Here is a 23,054-nt window from a genome sequence, read left to right on the forward strand (position 1 = left end):
GAGGCTTATTGACAGCTCTATTCTGGATTGATGTTTGCAATTGGTAGGCTTCATTTTTTCATGAATGAAATCTTTACTGTTGGAAAAAAGTGAAATAATTTATAAAGGAAACAGTATGAGCTAGAAAGAAAAGCTGGTCTGCTCTGCAGCAGGGGAGATTTGACCTGAGCCAGCTCTGCAAGTGACCCAAGTAGGTCACTGAAAACAAGTCATCTCTTTGTTCTTTATTTTCCAGTAGGCATAGAGCAGCTAACATGTTTTCATCCGGGTTAAGGAGCATGTAGACCTTCCAGCACAAGGCATCTCTTGTCTCACCATCCAGAGTCTCAACATGGTATGGGCCATCATGATGTGTAAGCCATATGACATTGCACTAACTCACAGAACTCCCTAGACCACAGCTGAAGAGTTTATTCAGGAGGCTCCTGAGTTTCTGGGAAGCCAAATTAAAAACAAGTTCCCTTTATTTGTCTGAAGGCAGTTCAATTATAATGTCAGGACATGGATTTGAGGCTATAGCATTTAAAGTACCATTTATCCCCTTCATATAAACATCCACTCCCTTCACATAAACAGACATGTAGGTCTATGCAAATACCCACTGTTGTATCACACAGGACACTGGAATTCAATTACTGACTGGAGATGAAAGCCAGAAAGCCAAGAAGGTATCTGCTTAGATGTTGCTCTGAAGTAGTCTTTAATTCATTGTTTAAATCAAACCAAAATATAAACTATTGGTGTCTTACTTGTTACAAAGACTCCAATCATGGAGATGCCCTAGAAAACTGTAATCTAAAACTATTTCACCTAAAATTGTGCATCTTTGATTCTAGCTTTGCACTCCCCCCATTAAGTTGTAAAAAAAACACCCTTTTATTGGCTGAAAAAATGTTAATGCCATTATATATTAATGTATAGTGCTATGAAAAGCACCGAAGTATTACAGTGCTTGGGCCTTTAAGGATGAAAAACAGTAAAGCTTAGAAAACTATATGTTATAAACTATGTCAGCCATGAGGCCTTCTAGCCCTTGTGGCTCATCTTCATACAATTCAGTTATAATTTTGCCCTTGGTTCGGGGAATTTTGCAGTTAAACACAGATTTATTAGCTCCCTTGATTAAAATTCTCTGAATAAGAATAAAAAGTAATTAAACCTTAGGATGCCAAGTAGTATTCAAATGACTTGAATATAGTCACCTTAGCAAAAATAAGGGAGGGAGAAGCAGCAGAAGTTAAAGCTGAGGTGGTAGTGCTGGGCATAAGCCGTGCAAGTGCAGGGTTGTAATGCCTGATCTGGCATTTTTTTGATCTGGTTTTATGGCAAGATGCCTCATCTTTGTTGTCTTTTCTAACCTGTGAGGACTGCTGAACTTGGAAGATTCTAGGCTTTTCCACCATCACAATTTTCACTTTCTCTCTTCTATGTATGGCTCTTCCTTTCCTTGGTCTATGTGCTTGAGAATATAAGCTCTTGCTATTTGTTCATCTTTAGTCTTTCCCCAGGAAAATGTACTGATTTCTATGGTTTTACTGCCAACGATATGTGAATTAAATGAAAAGGTTGGGGCTACAACTCAGACCTGTGCTATAAGTTCCAGATCCTTGTATGTTTATCTCCTTTCTTTGAAAGGTCCCAAATGTTCTCCAACTCAGTGCATATCTAAAAGATACATCCTAAGCCCCCATGTTTAGAGCAAGTGGGATCTTTTGTAAGCAACACAATGACATGTATAACTTTGCCTTGGAGGACTTTTCACCTCACTCACTCATTCACTCACTCACTTACTCATGGATCCATCCAATAAAACTGAAGTAGGACCATAGTCTAAGAGGAATGCTGGTGTGTAAGAGATATTCAATAAACATGATGGACTGTAAGTGAGAAGAAGCCCTAAACTTGTGTTTGGAGAAAGAAGCATGCTTACCCAAAGAGGAAAGACAATTTTGGAGAATTACCAATATGTGAGGCAGGGGACAGCCAGAAGAGCATCCTAAGTAACAATGGGGACACTGACACAATCTTCTAGCAACTGCTCCAATACCAACTACTACTAACAGTGTCTCAGGTAGGCAGGGGGAGTAAAAGGATGCAATGCATTGCTGGTACCACCACCATGACTTCCTCCCATTCTTGACCACTCCTGTGGGTTCTGGGAAAAACAGAGCTCAAAATGTTCACTCACCTCTAACAGAGACCACATCCAGAGCCTGCTGGCACATGTGTAGGATTTTCAGCCTCACATGTGAGTGCAAACTCATTACCCAATGGGTCCATATTTTGCCTTGGTCCATGCCTGACTAGAAGAGAGCAGTGGTAGGGGCAGCACCCAAGTAGAAGGTTAGGAGTCAGTGTCACAGGAGGGTAGCAATGAGGGGAGCGAGTATGAGGCTCCAATCAGTTCTCTTTACAAAGAATAAAGCTTGAAGCTCTTGACGAATGCCATCTGTTTTATTTCAAATGAATGTTATTTCCCATATACTATTACTTTTTGGTGTGTGAATTCAAGTCTTTATTTGAACTACAAACCCTAGTTACAAGAAGAGAAAGACCAAGCCTGGGCATAGTGGCACACACCTATAATTCCAGCACTTGTGAGTTCCAGGCCAGCCTGTATATAGAGAGGACTTGGGAAGGTTTGGAGGGGGAGGAAGGGAATAAGAAAGAGAGTGAGGGAGGAAGGTTTGGAGGGTGGAAGAAGGATAAGAATGGAGTAGGGGAATAAGAAAGAGAGTGAGGAAAGAAGGTTTGGAGGGTAGAAGAGAGATAAGAAGGGAGGAAGGGGATAAAAAAGAGAGTGAGGGAGGAAGGCTTGGAGGGGAGGAAGAGGGATAAAAAAGGAATAAGAAAGAGAGTGAAGGGAGGGAAGCTAAATACAACACAACACGGAAACATTCAGACTCTGACATTACCTCTTTGTCAGGTGCTTCTGATTCTAATTAAGTTTAGACAAAAAATCACAAGGCAGCCTCTGCCTGAGTCTGAAGGAAGAGTACTGATGCTTTTTCAAGAGTAGGGTGATGAATGAGTGCATCCAGATGTAAGCCCTGCTGTATTTTGCATCTAACATCTGTTTTCCTAGTTTTCTAGCTGATCACTTTAATACACTGTTACCTCAATCTGCCCAAAGGCACCAGAATGGGGTGAGCTCCTAATTTCAAAAAGTGGTGTTGGGTTTTTAAATGTCATTCAGGCAACTCACATGACTGTCCTCAAAAAATGGTAAACATCAATCAGCAAACCAACTCTGATAATATGAACATGCATCCTACCTGCTTTCTTTTTGGAATCTATATATGCCCAACATTGATAAGCTTTTCAAAGAATACCCTTACCCGAATTATTTCTTCAACACAGCTGTTGCTTTCTCCAGATCTACTCTCCTGAAAGCAAAGGAAAATAAATTAGGATTGACAGAATAGAACTATGGCCACAAAGAAAAGATGTGAGCTTCAAAATTGGTAGGGGAAAAGCAAGTCTTGCTCTGAAGGAATGTTAGCAGAGACTCCTGTAAGTTTCTTTCCTTGATGATTGCTCCATGGCTATACTGGTTCCCCTTCCCTGGCTGGAGTGTCACACATACACCTATGCCCAGAGGCTCAGGCCTGGGCCGTGTTAGCCTACCAGCTTAAGTTGTAAGGCTCTTAGGAACACAGACAGGTCTAAGCTTCATCCACCTTGGGCTCCACTAAAGTGTGGAAAGCATCACCTTTTTTCCCTTAACAACAGTTTGTACAGTTACCCATCAAACATGTGTAATGGGCCAGATATGTATAGCTACTGCTTAAGTAAAAGTCTAGTTCACAATCCTTAAATCATATGGTAGGATGTGTCTAAAACTAAAGGACTGAAACAAACAAAACCAAAACTACAATTAAAAAAACAAAAATCAGCCAGGCGTGGTGGTGCACACCTTTAATCTCAGCATTCGGGAGACAGAAGTAGGAGGATTGCCGTGAGTTCAAGGCCACCCTGAGACTACATAGTTAATTCCATGTCAGCCTAGGCCAGAGTGAGACCCTACCTCGAAAAACCAAAAAAAAAAAAAAAAAATTTTGGACATTGACATCACACCCATCCAGAGCTACTTCTGCTGTAAACCATGCTGCCCTGTGTTGTGGAGGTATCAAGTGGCTGTAAGATGTGCTGGCTTCAAGTCACAGCTCACTCAGAGGAGCATGTTAAGTTTTAGAGACACTGATTCCTTTCTATGGTCCCATGGATATTGTTCTCTGGGTCCTGTAATTCAAGGGCAATGATTACAGTGCATTGTGACATCCTAGAATGAAGCTTTTTGTGTGATCTCTTATCCAAACCTACCATCCTTCTGCCTTCCCAAAGTCTTTCTTAAGTCGTGTTTCAGCTATAGTTGTGTGCTTTTATTATATTTACATTTTGAAAATTTACTGTGTTTAGGAAAAAGATTAAACTTATATGTAATTTACATTTCCAAATTTGTGTTTGTATTTTTCCATAACGTTATTGCTTCCCTTGGAAAGGTATTCTGAGAAGGAGGGCTGCACAATGCAAATTTTAATTACTCTGTATTGTTGAAGGTTTGTAGCTGTTGTTTCATGCTGAGTTACTGAGTGGTTGCTTCAACTTTGATGAACCCACCTCATTTTCCTATCATTACATTTTGAAATCTGTCATAACAATCTTACCTCATTGAAACTCCAACTAAACTTCATTAAAAGCTAGCATCCCATTCTGATTCCCCTTCTTTATAGCATTGGCTATAGTGTGATTTCCCCTAAATCCTATCACTTCCACACACACACCCACACCCTACCTGAGAAATGTGAGGATGAAGCTTTGGGAAAGGGGCTCAAGAAACAGCTGGGATCCTGTCCCTGACAGCAGAAGTCCCTAATTACCATGCTGGGCACAGAGCACGAGAAGAAGTGGGCTTTAGGAAAAAGGCTCTATCAAATCAGGGCACATGGCATTTCATGGCAGAGGAGATGAGCGGAGAACAGACTCTATTTTGAAAATACTTTAACTCTTCCTCACATGCATTTCAGGGGGACCTTCATTATAAAATGATGCTAATTTAAAGTCACATTTATCTTCATTTACCTGCAAGTCACCAACAGATCTTTGAATATTCAAAAATTGTTTCATGTACACATACATACTCCTTCAGAAATATTTTTACACAAATCTCACTATTTCAATTTACAGAAAATTTGAGATAGAAAAATTAGGTGTGCCATCAATGTCATGACAGATACTCAGCATTAACTCTACCACTGAGGCCTCAGTCTTAGCTTTGAGGACAGGGTCATTTGTGACCAAGGAAGCAAATGGCCCATTGTTTCTCAAATTCTGCTTGCCCACACCTAACCTGACATGCCACTTTCCAAAGGCTGTACTCTGTTTTCTCCCTGTCCCCATTGGAGGCTCTGCTTCATGGTTACTCTGTAGCTTCTTGATTTCACTGGAACATTCCACCCATGGGCCTTCTGCTCTGTATCATATCTAGTTCTGCCTCTGTCTCCTGTCACCACCAGCATTTACATGTTTACACACTTGAGAGAAACAAGCAAAAGCAAAACAGAAGAGAAAGGATATAAAGGGACATCATAAAATGCAAACATTAACTTAAGGCCTTATCATTTTTTTTTTTAAAAGAAAAAGAATCAAAGTACCATATACAATGAAGGAAAAGCAGGGTATGAACTGAGCATCAGTCTAAGACATTCCAGGAAAAAGCAAGGGAAGCCGGCTGGAGAGATGGCTTAGCAGTTAAGCGCTTGCCTGTGAAACCTAAGGACCTTGGTTTGAGGCTCAATTCTCCAGGATCCACATTGGCCAGATGCATAACGGGGTGCACGCATCTGGAGTTCATTTTCAGTGTCTGGAAGCCCTGGCACGCCCATTCTCTCTCTCTCTCTGTGTCAATCTCAAATAAATAAATAAAAATAAACAAAAAACATTTTTTAAAAAAAGCAAGGGAAGCACAGTTATCAGCCACAGTTATTTTTCCTACTAGACTAAGGATATTACCAAATGAAAACGCAAATAAAACCCTCACAAGGGAATAGAAAATGTGAACAGATAATTAAACGTTTTTAATTTTTTTTTTTTTAATTTGAGAGAGAGAGAGAGAAACAGAGAAAGAAATGGCACACCAGGACCTCAGACACTGAAATCGAATGCTTGCGCCACCTAGTGAGTATCTGTGACCTTGCGCTTGCTTCTGTGTATCTGGCTTACTGGGAACTGGAGAGTTGAACATGGGTCCTTAGGCTTTGCAGGCAAGCGCCTTAGCAACTAAGCCATCTCACCAGCCCTGAACAGATAATTAAATAAGGCTAAACTGGCAGACATAATGAGATAGAATATCTGACTCTCCCCTTGTCACATATGCACAACATAGTTGTTTCAGTGGAAGATCCTGGAGTGATAATATAAGAAGCAGCTTACCAAGTCACAAAGTAGTTACTTTATAGCCCAGACTCCTTACTCACAGATTGTCCAAAACTACAAAGCTATGAATTAAGCGCAATGTAGACATAAAATATCTCCTAGAAATTATGAATTAAACAAAAAATGCACACTTACAAAAGAATCTTTATAGAAAACACAAAACATTGAAACACATAAAAACAAAATTTTGAGATGCTCTGAAGATCTCCTGAAGCAAATTTATTACTAAAATATTTTATCTTTTTCCTAAAGTCAATTTATATGCTAAGCAATCAATTACAAAATCAAAAGGATAGCACAAAGAAAACAAAAGGATAAGAATAACAAATAGGGAAAAACACGTTTTTGACAGAATCTCATTGTGTAGCCCAGACTGGGCTTGAGACTCTGATCTTCCTGCCTTAGTTTCTTGTCTGCTGGTATTACAGGCATGTACCACCATGCCTGACCAAAATAGTTATAGAATATAAAATCAGGAGAATCTAGAAAGCCCAAATACAGTCTCTTTAAGACAAAAGCAAAGACAGTACCTATAACTATAGATAAAGCACATACAAATCTATTCAACAAAGAGAAAGCCAAAATAAATATAACTTGAGATAGATAGATAAATTAACTTATAAAGAAGGTACTATCAGAGGATATTGATACTCATGTACAAAGAGAACACAATGCTAATAAATTAAAATGTCTTGATGCAGCTGTTAGCTTTTTGAGAAGACTCTGACTTATAGTGAATAGAGCTATAACCCTGAGGATGTAAATGAAATAAAAATTATCTTTACAGAGAGCTTCAAGCCAGATAATTTTAGAATGAAGTATCCTATCTATCATCTCTTCCAGAGTGGAATATAATGGAAAACTAAACAGTTCATTTAATTAATTTAGCACAAAACTAACAAGAGAATTTAAATCAATAGTCCCTGTGAAATAAATGTAAGATCCATAGCATATTATTAAAAAACACAATTCAATGAAATATTATAAGAATCTGTGCTATTTCTCCTAGGAATACAACAATGGAAAATATGTAAAGCTAAGGTCATCTTGGCTTACTGATTTTTATCATATACTTTCAAAAATCTATGACTTAAGTGTGACTATTATTAATAAGGGAGATTAGGCTGAAGAGATGGCTTAGTGGCTAAGGTGTTTGCCTGCAAGGCCAAAGGTCCCCGGTTTGATTCTCCAGGACCCACATAAGCCAGAAGCACAAGGGAGCACATGCATCTGGAGTTTATTTGCAATGGCTAGAGGCCCTGGCATACCCATTCTCTCTCTTTCTCTCCCTCTCTCTCTCTCTCTCTCTCTCTCTCTCTCTCTCTCTCTCTCTCTCTCTCTCAAATAAATAAATAATTTAAAAAATCTATCTTAAAAAAAGGAGGTTAATAAAGTGATGGACATAAATGTACAGTTGTGCTTTTATGTAACAGTAATGAACAATTTAAAAATATGAAAAAGTATCATGTTTCACAGCAAATAAATGAGGGTAATCTTAACATGAGATGGTTGTGATGCATGCTTAAGAAAAAAATTCTACTGGAAGATGAAAAATAATAATACCCCAATGGGACTCAAATACCATCCAACTCTAACACATACTACATAGCTACATAAATAGAAGAAGAGGAAATTACAAACTATACTAACAAATAAAACAAAAGCTGGATATAGTGGCTCCTATCAATAGCGCCAACAGTTCAGAGGTTGAGGCAAGAAGACTGCTTTGAGTTCAATGCTAGCCTGGGCTATAGTGTAGAACCCTGTCACAAAACAAACAGAACAGCTAAGGTGAAAGCTGGGTACTGCGAGTCCTACAGTGTATAGTTCAGCAGTACAGTTCTCAATGAGTAATAGTTATTTTGATCTAGTTACAGAACATGCCCATCATTCCCGTGTAAACCTCTTCATTCCCTTGACCTATATGCACTAACTTTTAATTATTTTACTGTATAAGTGAATATATTGTAAATATTCCTAGTCCAAAAATCTGAAATCTAAAATGCTCCAAACTCCCAAGCTGGCATGCATGATAGTCTCTGATCTTATCTCATAGTAAAGTATACAAAATCATTAAAAAGTTGTATAAAATTACATTCAGCCTATGTATATGGGGTATACATGAAACAGAAATAATTTTATGTGTAGAACTGGGTACCACTCCTTCATCCCCAAATATCTCATTATGTATATACAAACATTTCTAACAAAAAAATACAAAACCTGAAATATATCTAGTCTCCTACTATGACTAAAGCAGATTAAACCTGCCATCCTTCATTGAAAAGAATAAAATGAGGAAATCTTGATGGGTCACATGATTTGTATTAGAGATTTTATAGCAGATAGTTTACCGTGTTTGTGACCAGCTGTAAATACAGTACTTGGTATAAATCCATAAAAACTTCATAATATCTGATGAATAAGTCAGTGACTAACACATTTACAAACAAAATTACATGTCTGAAAATTAAAGTTCTGAATGTTGTGAATAACTAGAACAGTCTACTTTGTTTTACCCAAAACAACAGCAAAAACAAAAAAGTCGCTGGTTGCCTTCAAGACAAATTTTTAGAACATCAATATTTATTTGTTTCATTAAAATTAAACTTATACCTATTACTACAGAAACATAAGCAAGTCACTGAACTGCCTTAATCACTATATCAGTGCTGTAAATCAAGTACCAGCAGTCAACTATGGTAAATAGTTTGAAATTTATTGTGCATTGACAGGATACCACCAGTGAAGAATTCAACACCTCATTTCACATAATGGTTAACAGTAAAAATGCAAGTATAGAAAAGTGTCACATACAATTACCTACTGTCTATGTGTGTTTTTAAAATACATATGAGGCATTAATGGGTTTTATTTAGACTTGGGTCTTGGCACCATGATAGCTCATTAGGCATATGCAAATATTCCAAAATCCGAGAAAACAATCCAAATTCTGAAACACTTCTAGCTCCTACCATTTCAGGTAAGGGTACTCTACCTGCAATAGCTAATCTTCTATCAGACTCTTAGCAATAGGACAAGGTCATTCACTTAAATATTTTTATCATGAAAATTAGTGATCTCAATCAGAACTTGTATTTAAAAGTGTGTTTGGTTTTTAGAAAGTTAAGTGGCCTCTCAGTGTACTGACATTGTTAAAAGTCTATTCATGGTATAAAGTGATTAGAACCAGAGGCAGTGACTTTACATTCTGACCATTAATTGATATCAAGTAATTTTCTTCTGGGTCAGGTCTCAATGAAGTGTCCATTCCTGTGTATTGGAGTCATCATCTGCATTGCTCTGTCAACACCGGGTAAAGAAACTACAAGGCAGTCATAAGCGACCAGGTGCTCCCTTCTTGTAATTGACATTGACAAGAACACTGTGAGACCTCTATGTTCCTTCATTTCAAATCATTACTCTTAGCAAGTGGAAGACTAGAGGGGCTCTGGCAGGGGTGACAATAGTGAACCATTCAACACACACACTCATCAGGAAGTCCTTCAGAGAGACTTCTGAGGTGCAGTTTCCTTTTTAGCACCTTCTTAAATTTCATCTTGCCTCCATTTATCTGCCTTAAAATATAATTAAGAGAAATAATATGTTATTTATGAGTAGCAGAAGGCTTATTGTATTGATTGGCTGTCCCTGAAACATGTCCTCTTTTTTCCTACTTAAAGAATGGAGAAAAATGCATAGGAAAACTAAATTTGATTGTTACTTATGCCCAGGAACATGTTTCTTCTCTAATCATGAAATTCTGAATACAAAGGCTTGCAGATGGAAAGAGTAATCCAATGTGGCTGAATTAGCCAATTAAGGATACTTAGGACTTTTCTAATTTGTGTCCCCCAGTAACACAGGTAATCAATACTTGTTTACCCAGGAATAGAAATAACTATTGTATATGGCAAAAGTGGTGTTACAGATCTGACAACATAGTTTTCTGTAGATCAATGTTTCCAATTCCAGATTTAAAAAATTTCCAAAACCATCATGAAATCCCTCAGGAATAGGATACAAGACAAAACATAAAATTCTTTTATACTTCATATATACCTAAAGGTCATTTTCTATAATATTTTAACAACTGTTTGCATTGTAACTGCAAACCACCCCAAGTCAGGTGTCTTTTTGGCATTGTGTCATCTCTCAAAACCTTTGATGTTTGGGAGCACTTTGAGTTCAACCTGTGTTCTACTTGCATAATCTGCTGATTTTATTTAAGCATTTAGCTAAGAGAAAAGACTCACAAACAGCCTTTCCTATGTTATCTTCTTCATCATGGGTCTTTAATCTCTATCATGACCCCAACGGGTCTCAAGTCTGTCTGACCATCACAGAAAGGTTCATTCTGTGTACCCATGCCATTCTTTTAAGAAATATGCTATATAAATAAGTGCTAACACATAAAGAAGGTGGGAGCAAGGAGCACTGGAGAACATGACTGGGAAACGTGTACATATTTTTGTTAACTAGTGGGAATTTTTCCATAGTCAAGTGTTATATTTAAATTAGTCTACCTAATTGCCATGACTTAAAGATCTGATGCACTTCTATATTATTCTCATTATTGATTCTGGTATAGTTTAGCATTAGTTTGGGGAAATATTTACAGGGTATCCTGAAGAGAGCTATTAGAGAAACAATAGATTTTACCTCTTCCCTCCTACTTCAATAAAATGCTCAGTTCTTAGAACATTGGTTAGCTGGTCTTGGTGTAAGACAGGGTTAAGTGTGTCTGCTTTTAGAATGTGGGGCACCAGGAGATAAAGCTGGCTGTTAGTCATGCACTTGCTCTCTCCTTTATCAGGGTGAGCCTCAGAAAGCCCCTGAACGTGACTGCTGAGCACTGAATTTCCATGAAAAACATCACTGTGTAAAGTCATCGGCTGGTCCTCTCAGGACAATTTAGGAAGGAAAGAGAGAACTTCTGAAGGTCCCTGTGTCTTTCACAATAAGGGGGAGGGCTGTTTCCTGTCACTGTTCCAAAGTTTGTGGGTAGGACCCACGAGAACTACTTCTCCATATCCTCAACAGATCATCATTCCCACAGTTGTCATCCAAAAAGAGGATAAATACGTGTTACCAAATGAACAGGTTGCTAAGAAATAAGACTCCACACTTGCCATATACTGAGATGATTATGGCAAGATTCTGAGTACAGACAATGTGGACATCCTCTTCTCGGTGCTGCCCAACACCACATGGCAACTCCTGGGAACGGCTGGAAAGGACCTTTGCTGAGGTCACTCTGGGGTTGCATAACCTTGGATTATTTGTCCTTTTTGGAGATTATCTCTTATGAGACTGGCCACCAGGCACATTTCTGCATCAAGAACATCCTTTTGCCAGGGGTGAAATTGGTAACTGTTTGCCAAAAATAAAAGTGCTTAAAATCTGATTATAATACCAAGATCATGTTGAAATAATTAAACAAACAATGATCATTTTGTTGAACATATTAAGAGTAGTCAAATTAAGTCAGAGAGTATAAATGAAAATTGTCAAGATTCTTTTGTCTCTAACACCATGGTTTAAATGCTTATAAAAAGGAGAAATCATTCAATTATCTATTAACCTTTCTCTCAACATAATAAATATCAAAGAATAAAGTGAAATGTTTGATTTTTAGCATAATTTCCTTAAGGCTAAGTAAAGATCTTCAAAGCATAATAGCAGTAAAAGAATGACTGGTAATGACTATTTAAGACTACTCACAGCCACAGCAGGGAACAGGAAGGTCATCTAAAGGGTCAGTTGAGGAAGGCTGACTGCTACTTAGGCTGAGAAGTAGAGTGAAATGGCACAGAACCGAGAAGACAGAATGAAGCACAATTTAACTTCTACCTGGCTTCCTTCAAAGTTAGGAGAACAAATTAAGGAGGAGTTCATATCCCAGTTAGGTAACAAGACTGACAATGCTTTTAGCCACTTGAGAACAGAAAACAAACGCCTCAAAAGCAGCATTAGTGCTTACTGATATGGTGACAGAATCAGTATCTTTATAGAAGCCATTGCTGGGACTGGGGAAATGGAGCACTGAATAAAGCACTTACTACACAAGTATGAGTACCTGAGTTCAAATCTACAGATTACATATAAAAGAAGCCATGGCGGGTTTCTGTAATCCTAGCACACTAAGCCAGAGACAGGAGAACTTCCCTGTAGCTAGTCCGGCAAACAGAGCAGCAAACAACAGCATCAAGAGACCCTGCCTCAAGTGGAGTGGAAGGTAAAGACCAACAGACACCCAAAAGTTGTTCTCTGATCTTCACATGTGTACTGTGGCATGCATGCACCCACACTCAATACAGATGAACACAAACACACACACACACACCATAACCAAAAATTAAATTAAAAAGAGAAGTGCTTGCTATAGTAGTACACTACAGACTCCTGAGTTTGCTGCTGGGTTCCAATAATCACACCAGAATATGTGTGGGGTGATAGAAAGGACCATGAGCTTTTGCAAACCAACCTTTCTGTTAATTATAGGAGTCTTCTCAAAGGAGGTTTCTTAGCTTGCTTACACCTCACCTTTTTCATTCTTAAAACAGATAATAATAGTACCACTAAACACTAGGACTCAATGAGGCAATGCATATAAAGTGTTTAGCAAGTGTCTTCCACATGACAGCTGATAAGTAAATAGGAATAATCACTTTACTTTAGAATCACAGACAATACTTTAATACTTCAAAAAGAAAAAAATGATTGCCAGGAGGTAACATGAATTCATGAAAGATGTCATTACTACAATTTTCCCCAGGTCTAAAATATTATATGTCTTCTGAATTTCTGTAAGGCATCTGTCAAGGTCTGAGAAATGTCCTACAGGGCAGAGGGAAATATCCAAATAAGCTGGTTATATAGTTGGATGGACTGGTGGCTAATTAACAACCATGCCTCCACAGTATTTTCCAGCAGATATTTATTGTGTGCTGACTTATGTCTGTCATGATCAAGATGGTAGAGATTCTTAAGTGAATTAAATAGGCAAAAACTCCTCTTCCTCCCCCTTGTGAAGTTTATATTTTAATAACAGAAGCCAATAAAATACTATGCAGTATAGTAGAAGATGAAATGTTATGAAGAAAAGCGACAGAAGGGAGTGGCAGTATATGGGGTACTGTGTGTGTGACTGCAACACTTGATGAGTATTCTGCCTCCAAAACCAAGACATGGATTGTGACATAGCTCATCTCTCATCTCCCCACTAACCTACAAACCTCAGTATTTCCCTCTCCATTGGTAAAGTTTCTTATTCTGAATGTTCACAGTGTGATCTATGTCTACCGTTTTATTGTGCTCCGTGAGCACAGAAATAACGGCGAGACTGACAAAGGGTCTGAGAGAGTAGAGGTATTTGTCATGGGAAGGACCGGAATGAAATGTGCCATGCACATCTTACATGTTTAAAAGGAGTTCTGACAGAAAAGGGCACATTTTGGGTCACTATAGACAGAGGGGTTTAAACCAGTGGACAAAAGTATCTGTGCTGTTCTAACTTCCTAATTTTTTTTTTCTCACGATTAAAACCTTCCAAAGAGAGAATGGGATGTATTAGAAGTTAAGTGAGTGGAAGTTAGTTACTAATTTATAACACAAAATATCACATTTGTTCTAGCTTTAAGAATTTAATTCTTGCACTGGAAGCCCAGCCCAGTAGTAAAGTGGTAGAGCACCTGCCAAGCACATGCAAGGCTGCAGGTTCAAGCCCCAACACTGGAAAAATAGATGATATATAATTCATGCCATTTCCAATAAATTTGTTTAATTAAAATATTGTAAGGCAAAATGTCTCTCGATTAGTGTAGCACTAAAGAAGTCTAAATGAGTTATTTATGTATAAATGCCTTAAAAAGACTGTGAAGAGTATTTAACAGCATTAACCTGAGAGCAGTAAGAGTCATTACAGTGCCCAATAAATTAAATAAATTATCTGGGTAGACATTTGACAGACTATTATTAATAATAAATTAATAGAATTATCTAAACATGACAACCTGTCACAGTATGGCTTACATTTTTAAAATTTCAAACACTTCAGTAGTGTGTGCATATAGTTAGCAATCTATAATGGATGAGTTTATAGGTAAACAATGAAACTTTTGGCAACAATTAGCACTTGACTCCAAGTCATAATTGAGGACAATATGGCTTTCAGACAGAACTATTTCAGTATCAAACCCACTCCAGTTGCTAATATTTGAATATGGTCTGAGTGTGTTCATCCACTGGAGTCTTAATTCTCAGCATAACAAAGTCAGGGGTGAGGGATTTCTAAGTGGTGGAGCCTCTTGCAAAGTCATCAAGTCATGGAGGCACTGTCCTTGGAGATATTAATGCCAGTCTAGTGCAATGAGTATGTGAGTGGTTGTTAGAGTGTGGGGTGGCATCATACACTTGTTTCTTCTACAAGGTGCTATGCCCCTATCTGTGTTTTTCTGCCAAGGGTGCCTTTCCAAGGACACCAATATCATGCTACTTGGATCCTCTAGTCACCCTCTGATCCAAATAAACCTTTTTGTATTTCATGAAGTTCCAAGTCCCAAGTATTTTATTTTATTTTTTCATTTATTTTTATTTATTTATTTATTTGAGAGCAACAGACAGAGAGAGAAGGGGGGGGGAGAGAGAGAGAGAGAGAATAGGCTCTTTGATAGAATGACAGGTGAGAGGATTAATTACAACTAATCACAGATGGGGAAGTCTGGGGATCTGGGAATTCATCTTTCAAGTTGTTGGAGCTATACTTTTTTTTTGTTAATTAATTAATTAATTAATTTGAGAGTGACAGAGACAGAAAGAGGCAGATAGAGAGAGAGAGAGACGGAGAGAGAGGATGGGTGCGACAGGGCCTCTAGCCACTGCAAATGAACTCCAGACGCGTGTGCCCCCTTGTGCATCTGGCTAACGTGGGTCCTGGGGAATCGAGCCTCGAACCGGGGTCCTTAGGCTTCATAGGCAAGCACTTAACATCTAAGCCATTTCTCCAGCCCAACCAAGTATTTTATTATATATAGCAACACAAAAAGAACTAAAATACAGGCAAAGCCTTGTCTTAATGGTTCTTATATAAGACAAGCAAGGTCTTTGAACATAAGGCAGCCAGTACTAAGAGCCCATATTACATAGTGCTGCTGAACTTGACTAATCATACTGTGTTCATAACTAAACCCAAGCTGTCCTCTTTCTTTTCTCAGTTTCTTAATTCTAAGCTGTTTACAAAAATATGTTGTATGCTATGAAAACCAATGTAATTTTTGTGTGTGTCTGCTGGATTTTTCATTGTACAGCATTATCTCCTATTCTGTGCACCATCTGCGGCTTTCTTAGGCTTGCCATCAGCAGTATCCAGGCTCAGAGGAGGGAAGGTCAACCCATAGTACAAAGACCCTCAGTTTTAGTTCCTTTTGTAATTCTCGCTGTAGAGAAATCAAAGTTTTCTTCCAGCAGAGATGAAACTTCTTTCCCTCTCCCATAAAATTCTAGTAGTTATAAAATCCTACTTAGTGAGGCCTAAAACATTTTCTAGTCACATGGTTGTAACAATAAAAGTGTATGTTCAACTCCTACAGTGTACCTCTGAGCTGACAGCAGCATTTGCCATTCCACTAACAGCCTACCAGCACTTCCAATAGTGAGAGAAAATGGCCCTTTTCTAGATAGAGCTGAGAGTAACCTTCAGTACTAACTCTTCTCCCCATTCATGCAGGCTTAAGACTAAACAACTGGAGCCTGAAGTCATGAAGACATTCAATGCAACTCTTGGCCTGTGAACAAAGATGATTAAGGGCAGAGCCAGATAAGATGAGCTGCAGCCCAGCAGTCAGACATGGCTGTTCAGTACACTAACCACCTTTCAAGCTGAGCCATCTCTTTCCTCATTAAAAAAAAAAAAAAAAATCAAGCCGGGCGTGGTGGCACACGCCTTTAATCCCAGCACTTGGGAGGCAGAGGTAGGAGGATAGCCGTGACGTTCGAGGCCTGTACCAGAGTGAGACCCTACCTCAAAACAACAACAACAACAACAACAAGAAAGTCAAAGAATCTTTATAGGGATACTGGTGGGCTTAGTTTTCATTATCACAGACCTTTAAAAGGGAAAGCCTGGAATCAGGTCTGATCAATACAGCCTGTCCTGCTCCCTGCTTTCAATCTGTTAAGAAAAACATGCATTTATGCTGCTACTAATCCCACTGTGCCCCCAATGAAAAAAAGAGATTCCCTAAAAGACTGTCTATTTAATATCTACACAGTTGGTTTTAGAAAAACAAGACAATGCAAAACAAAAACCCACAAAAGTAAGACAACTGGAAGAAAATTCTTGGAAAAGCCTCCGTTGAAAATACACCAAAGTGAAATTAAAGTCAAAAGAGGAAAAGCAGTTATGTGCATGGACCCAGAGTTGGCTTGTGAAAGAATTCCAGTTTCTAGAAAGCCACTTACTAATTTTAATTCATACACACTTTCATTCACAACTGGGCACCAGTGCCATGCTGTTACTGGAGTTAAGGGCTAAACAACACAGACAAGGGTCTACTTCTTGGGGAACCAATACTCTCTGGGGAAAGGAGGCAGTAAATAAGCAGAATCCTATTAGTGAAACTGCTTATAAGGAAAGTAAACAGGGGCTTATATCATCATCATAATTCTTTTCAGCTCCTAAAATGAGGAAGCATAACAATAGTGAGTAGAAAAGCTCAACAGATATAACAGAAAGTTGAAAAGAAGTCACAATCTGTGATCCCAGTTTCTACCATATCCTGAAGATCCACGGAATAACCTATTTATAATTTCATTGCAGCCATTCTGAAAAGGTAGAGAAATAACCACAGGTTTTTGAAAAAGAATTTTTGCAAATAACATGGCAGTATCGCAAAATGCAAATGTAAATGCTGCTGAGCCATCTGTTCAATATCACAGCAACATTGGTGAAAGGCTCTGAAACAAATGATGTTTGAAATCATTAAAAAAAAATAACATGTCAAGTTTAAAATACTCAAGGATCTGAAAACCAGCATCAACATATTCAGCAACCATATGGCCCTACAGCAGGTTAAAAAAAATTGCCCTGCTTGTAATTTCTACTTCAGCCCAATGGTTTCTAAAACATGTTTCTTTTTTCTCATTTGAGTACCTTTTTTTTTTCTATCAAATTCCTTGATGTTTGGAGTTTCTTGAATTATATTCAAATTATAACATTTCTTGAAAAGGAGATAATGTAATGAGAAAAACAGATCCAGAAAAGGGGACATATGAGTGACAACATGTAACTTGTTGAACAAGTCTTGCTTAAGGTTTGATTTATTGATACTGATCATGCAGTCTTAATGAAAACTGGTAAAGCTCACTGAGTATTATAACTTTCCAGGTACATTGCTAAATGCTTTGTATTTAATCACCACAATTTAATAAAGCAGATCCACATTTGGTATATGAGGCTCTTACTCAAGGTCCCACAGGTGGTATGTGGCAGAGCCAATTGTGTAGGTCCAGTTGTGGGGACCACATCTATGTCCTTAACCACTATTATGCATAATACATCAGTGTTCAGGTGTTTGTGGGGAAACATCTGTGCTGACTTTTCAAGGTTAATAAAAAGTTCAAGGCTAATAAATTTAAGGTTAAAAAAACCTTAGCATTATGTGTCTGAGGGCAGAGCTAATTCATTTGTTTTGCCATGAAAAAATCTGTTGGAGTTGGGGATATAGCTCAGTGGTAGAGTGTCTGCTGTGCATACACAAGACCCTAGATTCAATTCTTAGTAACACATACAATGTGAAAAGTGCCTTTAGTCCAACTCTAAAGAGCAGAAGCAATGGTGTAAAGGAAAATGCTCCCAGAGACAGAAGACATAACAGAAGTCATAAAGCTGAGAAAACTAATAGGCAATGGAGAACACTGAGTGAATTTACACCCAGCATGACTTTAAATAACAGTCAGAAATCTCAGGTTAGATAGAAGGCTCAGTGGGTAAAGTACTTACTTCAAAGAGCAAAATTATTTATCAGTTATGGGGAAGAGGCCATGTCTCTGTGCATAATGTCCCAACATATAGCTCTAACAATCTTTCCACCCCCTCTTCCACAAATTTCCCTGAGCCATGATGGGTTCATTTTAGGTCTACTTCAGTGATGAGGTCTTGGTAGCCTCTGTCTCTGGATATCTGGTTTGGTAGGAATTGAGTGTTCTCTGTGTCTATCTCCTTCACCCTTGTGCTGGTACCAGGTTTACCAAGAAAGCAGCACTCTTGAATTGGGGAAATGAAACCAACAGTAATTGGGGAATTCAGACTAACTTTAAAATTTTTTTTTGTTCATTTTTATTTATTTATTTGAGAGTGACAGAGAAAGAGGCAGATAGAGAGAGAAAGTGAGTGAGAATGGGCATGCCAGGGCTTCCAGCCACTGCAAATGAACTCCAGACGCATGCACCCCCTTGTGCATCTGGCTAACGTGGGTCCTAGAGAATCAAGCCTCGAACCAGGGTCCTTAGGCTTCACAGGCAAGTGCTTAACCGCTAAGCCATCTCTCCAGCCCGAGACTAACTTTTAAAAGACATTTATAGAGTTATCCTTCAGATGGTCACCAGAGATGACATGCCCTATTGCATAACCTAGAGCCCCGATTCCCAGGATAGTAACTTCATTCAATTCTAGAAGCAGAGATGTTCTTGAAGAGAAGTACAATATCTACCTGGGGATAGGCCAACCTACCACAAAGTCTGACCAGTACCACAGAGATATCTATAAATGTGAGAAATGGAAGAGCAACTTGGTGCTTACTGTTTGAACTTGTAAGCCAATTCCATTGTCTGGTAAGAATTACAAAAAATTTAAAGGCCCACATAATTATACATTTATAGTTGAAATCCCAGGGTTTTCGAATGAATTAAAAATTAGTCATTCAATTGAGTAGCTTCCAAGAGTGCCTGACATACAGTGAAAATTTAATATGTAACTACTGGAAAAATTAGAACTATCTCCAATGGTCAATGTTTGGTATAAATATAAATGCTAAAGTTGTTTATGCATCTGGATTTGAAGACATTTTATGATAATGAAGCAATTAAAAACAACAAATAGTTAAGATGAACCTGAGGGAAGTCAGAAAAAATGATCATTTGCCAAACACATGAATCTCTAAAGTACAGATGTAAATGGAATTCTTCCAAAAGCAAAAAACACAGATAAAGTAGGTGCGCATAACTAGAAACTTCCAAACTCTAGCAAGCAATATTTCTCTTTGTTTTTTGTTTTGGTTCTTATCCCTGCTCATGGACACTAATCTCAGTGTTCAGTGGTCTTGTATCACAAAACACTTTGCCAAAACTTAGCATACTTCATCTGTCTACTGCTTTTGACTAGTAATATCACATCCTGATAGATTCACAGCCATGGGTATCTTTAGCAACCCTTAAATTCCATGTCATTCAGTGTAATAAATAAAATAAAGATCATAAGCAACTTGGGTGAAATAAGTCAGCATAATACACAGTTACATACTTACAAACTTACTACAGAAGAAACCATATTCAAATTTATGGGAACATGTATCATTTCAGGTTTCCTCATTCAGAACACCGGGTAACCCTCTAGCCAGAAATGCATCTTATATTTGCAGAGCTGAAGACTTATAAGTAGATTGGAGCAGCCTGTGGATAGCTTTTATCACTTGGCGTCCACTCACCAGAGAAGTCTTACAGTGGAGATGCCAAGGTTTAAAGTGATATAAAGAAATACAAATGGAGCCGCCGGGCGTGGTGGTGCACACCTTTAATCCCAGCACTTGGGAGGCAGAGGTAGGAGGATCGCTGTGAATTCAAGGCCACCCTGAGACTACATAGTGAATTCCAGGTCAGCCTGGGCTAGAGTGAGACCCTATCTTGAAAAATCAAAAGAAAAAAAAATAAAAATGGGCCTGGCATGGTGGTGCATGCCTTTAATCCTAGCACTCAGGATGCAGAGGTAGGAGGATTGGATTTCTCTGAGTTCAAGGGCAGCCTGACACTATATAGTGAATTCCAGGTTAGCCTGGGCTAGAATAAGACCCTACTTTGAACCCCCCAAAAAGAATAAGAATTAAAATAGTAAACAAAAATGAGGGATGGTGATATGAGATGGCTCAGCCAGTAAAGCACTTGCTGCACAAGCAAGAGGGCCTGAGTTCAGAACTCCCACCCACGTAAATGCAAGCCGGGCAAGTGTGGCGTGTGATACCAGCCCAATGCTGGAGAGGCACAGACGGGGAATCCCTGGGGCAAACTGGCTAGCTCAACTAGTTGAATTGGCCAGCTCTGGGTTCAGTGAGACCCTGCCACAACAAAGAAAGTGGAGAGTAGGTCAAGACATCCAATTTTAACTTCTGGCCTCTGTGCATGTGTCCAAATATGTCAATATGTATAAATACGTGTATGTACACCATGCATACAAACGAAATAAGGACATTTTAATAAAAATGAGTTTTAAAACTAATACACAAAAGTAACAAAGTCTCCCAACCCAAAGGTTTTTAAATGAAAGTTAAGAAATAGACTTGCATATAATTATCCATTTTTTATAAAGATATTTTTTCACAAGAAAATTCAGTGAGGAAAAGATAATCTTTTCAAAACAGTTCTAGAACAACTGCATTTGATTTAAAATGGAAAGTACTTTCTCTTTCACAAGATTCTGTAAAGAAAAAACACACAAAGGGAACAGGGTTTCTCTGGAAGGTGAAAATGTTCTAACATTGATCCTGGTAAATGTACATCTTGCATGTGTGACCTGCATGGAATGCAGATTCTGTCTCATAAAGGTGTTATTAAAAAACTCATAGAGGATTTAGAGTTTGGGAGAAAATATTTCTAGGAAGAACCACATGGACAAATCTTTACTATTATTAAACTATTTGCAGAAGTATACTGGTTACAAGATGGCTTAAATAGGTACACTTATTTTCTCAACTAAAAACTTTGTGAAACTAATCATCTTTCATTTTAAATAATCATAAAAGTCATATAGGTTTGGAAGTTCATCTGCAAACTGTTGCTGTGTCACTCACAGACACAACTGAGTACATAAGAATGTGATACTATACCATACATATTTCCATTAATTGTGATAAATTGTCAACAATTTGTTTGCAAGACTGAACAATTTTAATCCTAAAATAATTATGCTGATTATAACATGATTTAGTATTATTTAGTTTGGGGAAAACATTTAATATAATCATTGCATTCTCAGATGTTCAATGATAGGGCTTTTGATTTCATGTTCTTGCTTTATTTCCAAGAATTTAGAAGTTCTTCCAAGTTAGTCTATCAAGAGCTCATTAGAAGAATAAACTGAAATGGGTTGGAGAGATGCCTTATGGTTAAGGTGGTTGCCTGTGAAGCTCAAGGACCCAAGTTCAATTTCCCTGTACCCACATAAGCCAGATACACAAGGTAGTGCATGCCTCTGGAGTTCGTTCACAGTGGCTAGAGACCCTGACATGCCATTTTTCTCCCTCCCCCTTTCAAATAAAAATATTTAAAAAGAATAAACTGAAGTGAATTCACCTTATGAGTTTTTAGGGTAATAAACATTAAGTTACATGAATATAATTTTAGACATGTCTACAGATAACCCCCTCTTGGACTGGATCAACTTGATGCTTCTTATGGTCAAAAATCCCACTTGTCCTATAAAACATACTCACTTCAACCTTTCTGATGGCCCTAAAAATAACAGATCACCTCCTTTTGTATTTTTCCAGTTATCATTATCAGTTATTATTTAGCAGTTTATCACGTTTTAACAATCCAGTAATCTATCACATTTCTCCTAATCAACCCTTTTATCCCCAAACTGACCCTATGTCCATGAGACAGGGCCTCTTATTCATGTTTTCCTTCTGAAATAAACTAAAGAGAACTCCCTATAGGTTACCACATGTGCAATACTGTGTTGTTGTTTAGGAAATATTCACTTTGCTTTCCTTCCTCCCACTATGGGAGACAAGTGACTTGCTTTGAAGCCACTGGGATATAGTAGACATGGTAGAAACCAAAGGTTTAGAATGTGCCCACAGAGCAGTTTTGTCCTCTTGAAACTCTTGTCACCACCATGAAAAGGAATGGCCCAAGCAGGATGTGGACAGGGAGGATGAGCTTGTGGAACAGATTGGAATCCAACCTCCTTCAGGGCTCAGTTAGTCCCAGCAGAGACTGGCAGGCTCAAGGAGGGTAGGAAGAGTAAATGACAGTTGTTTTAAGTCATTGAGGTCTGCAGGGTTTTGTATCTCAGCAGTAAGAGGAGCACACTTTACCAACATGGACCAAATTACATTTTACAAAATCTACCACAAGAAAATAGTTCAGCTTTTCCTATGTCTCAAGAACTCTAGCTATCTTTCCTCTAATATTATAGTCTACTTGTCTATGTTAAGCAAATGTTTCCCTTTTCAGCCTACCCAGTCTTTCAGATGTTCCTCTTATTTATCATTGCCACATTGGTATAGGATGTTTTAGAGTTGCTGGAGTTACATGCAAACATATCATTCTGCACCCTGTACTCTAGACTCACATCATTTTGAGTTTGATTATTTATTTCCCCTTTGAGAGTTATCCAGAAACCA

The 23,054-nt window shown here is 38.2% G+C and overlaps 1 protein-coding gene across 4 annotated transcripts in view; it reads right to left on the reverse strand.

Annotated features, from left to right (window-relative positions):
• Aff3 (AF4/FMR2 family member 3) overlaps positions 1-23,054 on the reverse strand; it is a 588,679-nt gene that overhangs the window by 267,244 nt on the left and 298,381 nt on the right. For all 4 annotated transcript variants that reach the window (XM_045146966.1, XM_045146965.1, XM_045146968.1 and 1 more), the window contains one exon: positions 3,339-3,386. In XM_045146966.1, the coding sequence (XP_045002901.1) occupies positions 3,339-3,386 (48 nt within the window). The remainder of the gene's footprint in view (positions 1-3,338; positions 3,387-23,054) is intronic.

Source organism: Jaculus jaculus, chromosome 4, assembly GCF_020740685.1.
Source record: "Jaculus jaculus isolate mJacJac1 chromosome 4, mJacJac1.mat.Y.cur, whole genome shotgun sequence".
Lineage (NCBI taxonomy): Eukaryota > Metazoa > Chordata > Mammalia > Rodentia > Dipodidae > Jaculus > Jaculus jaculus.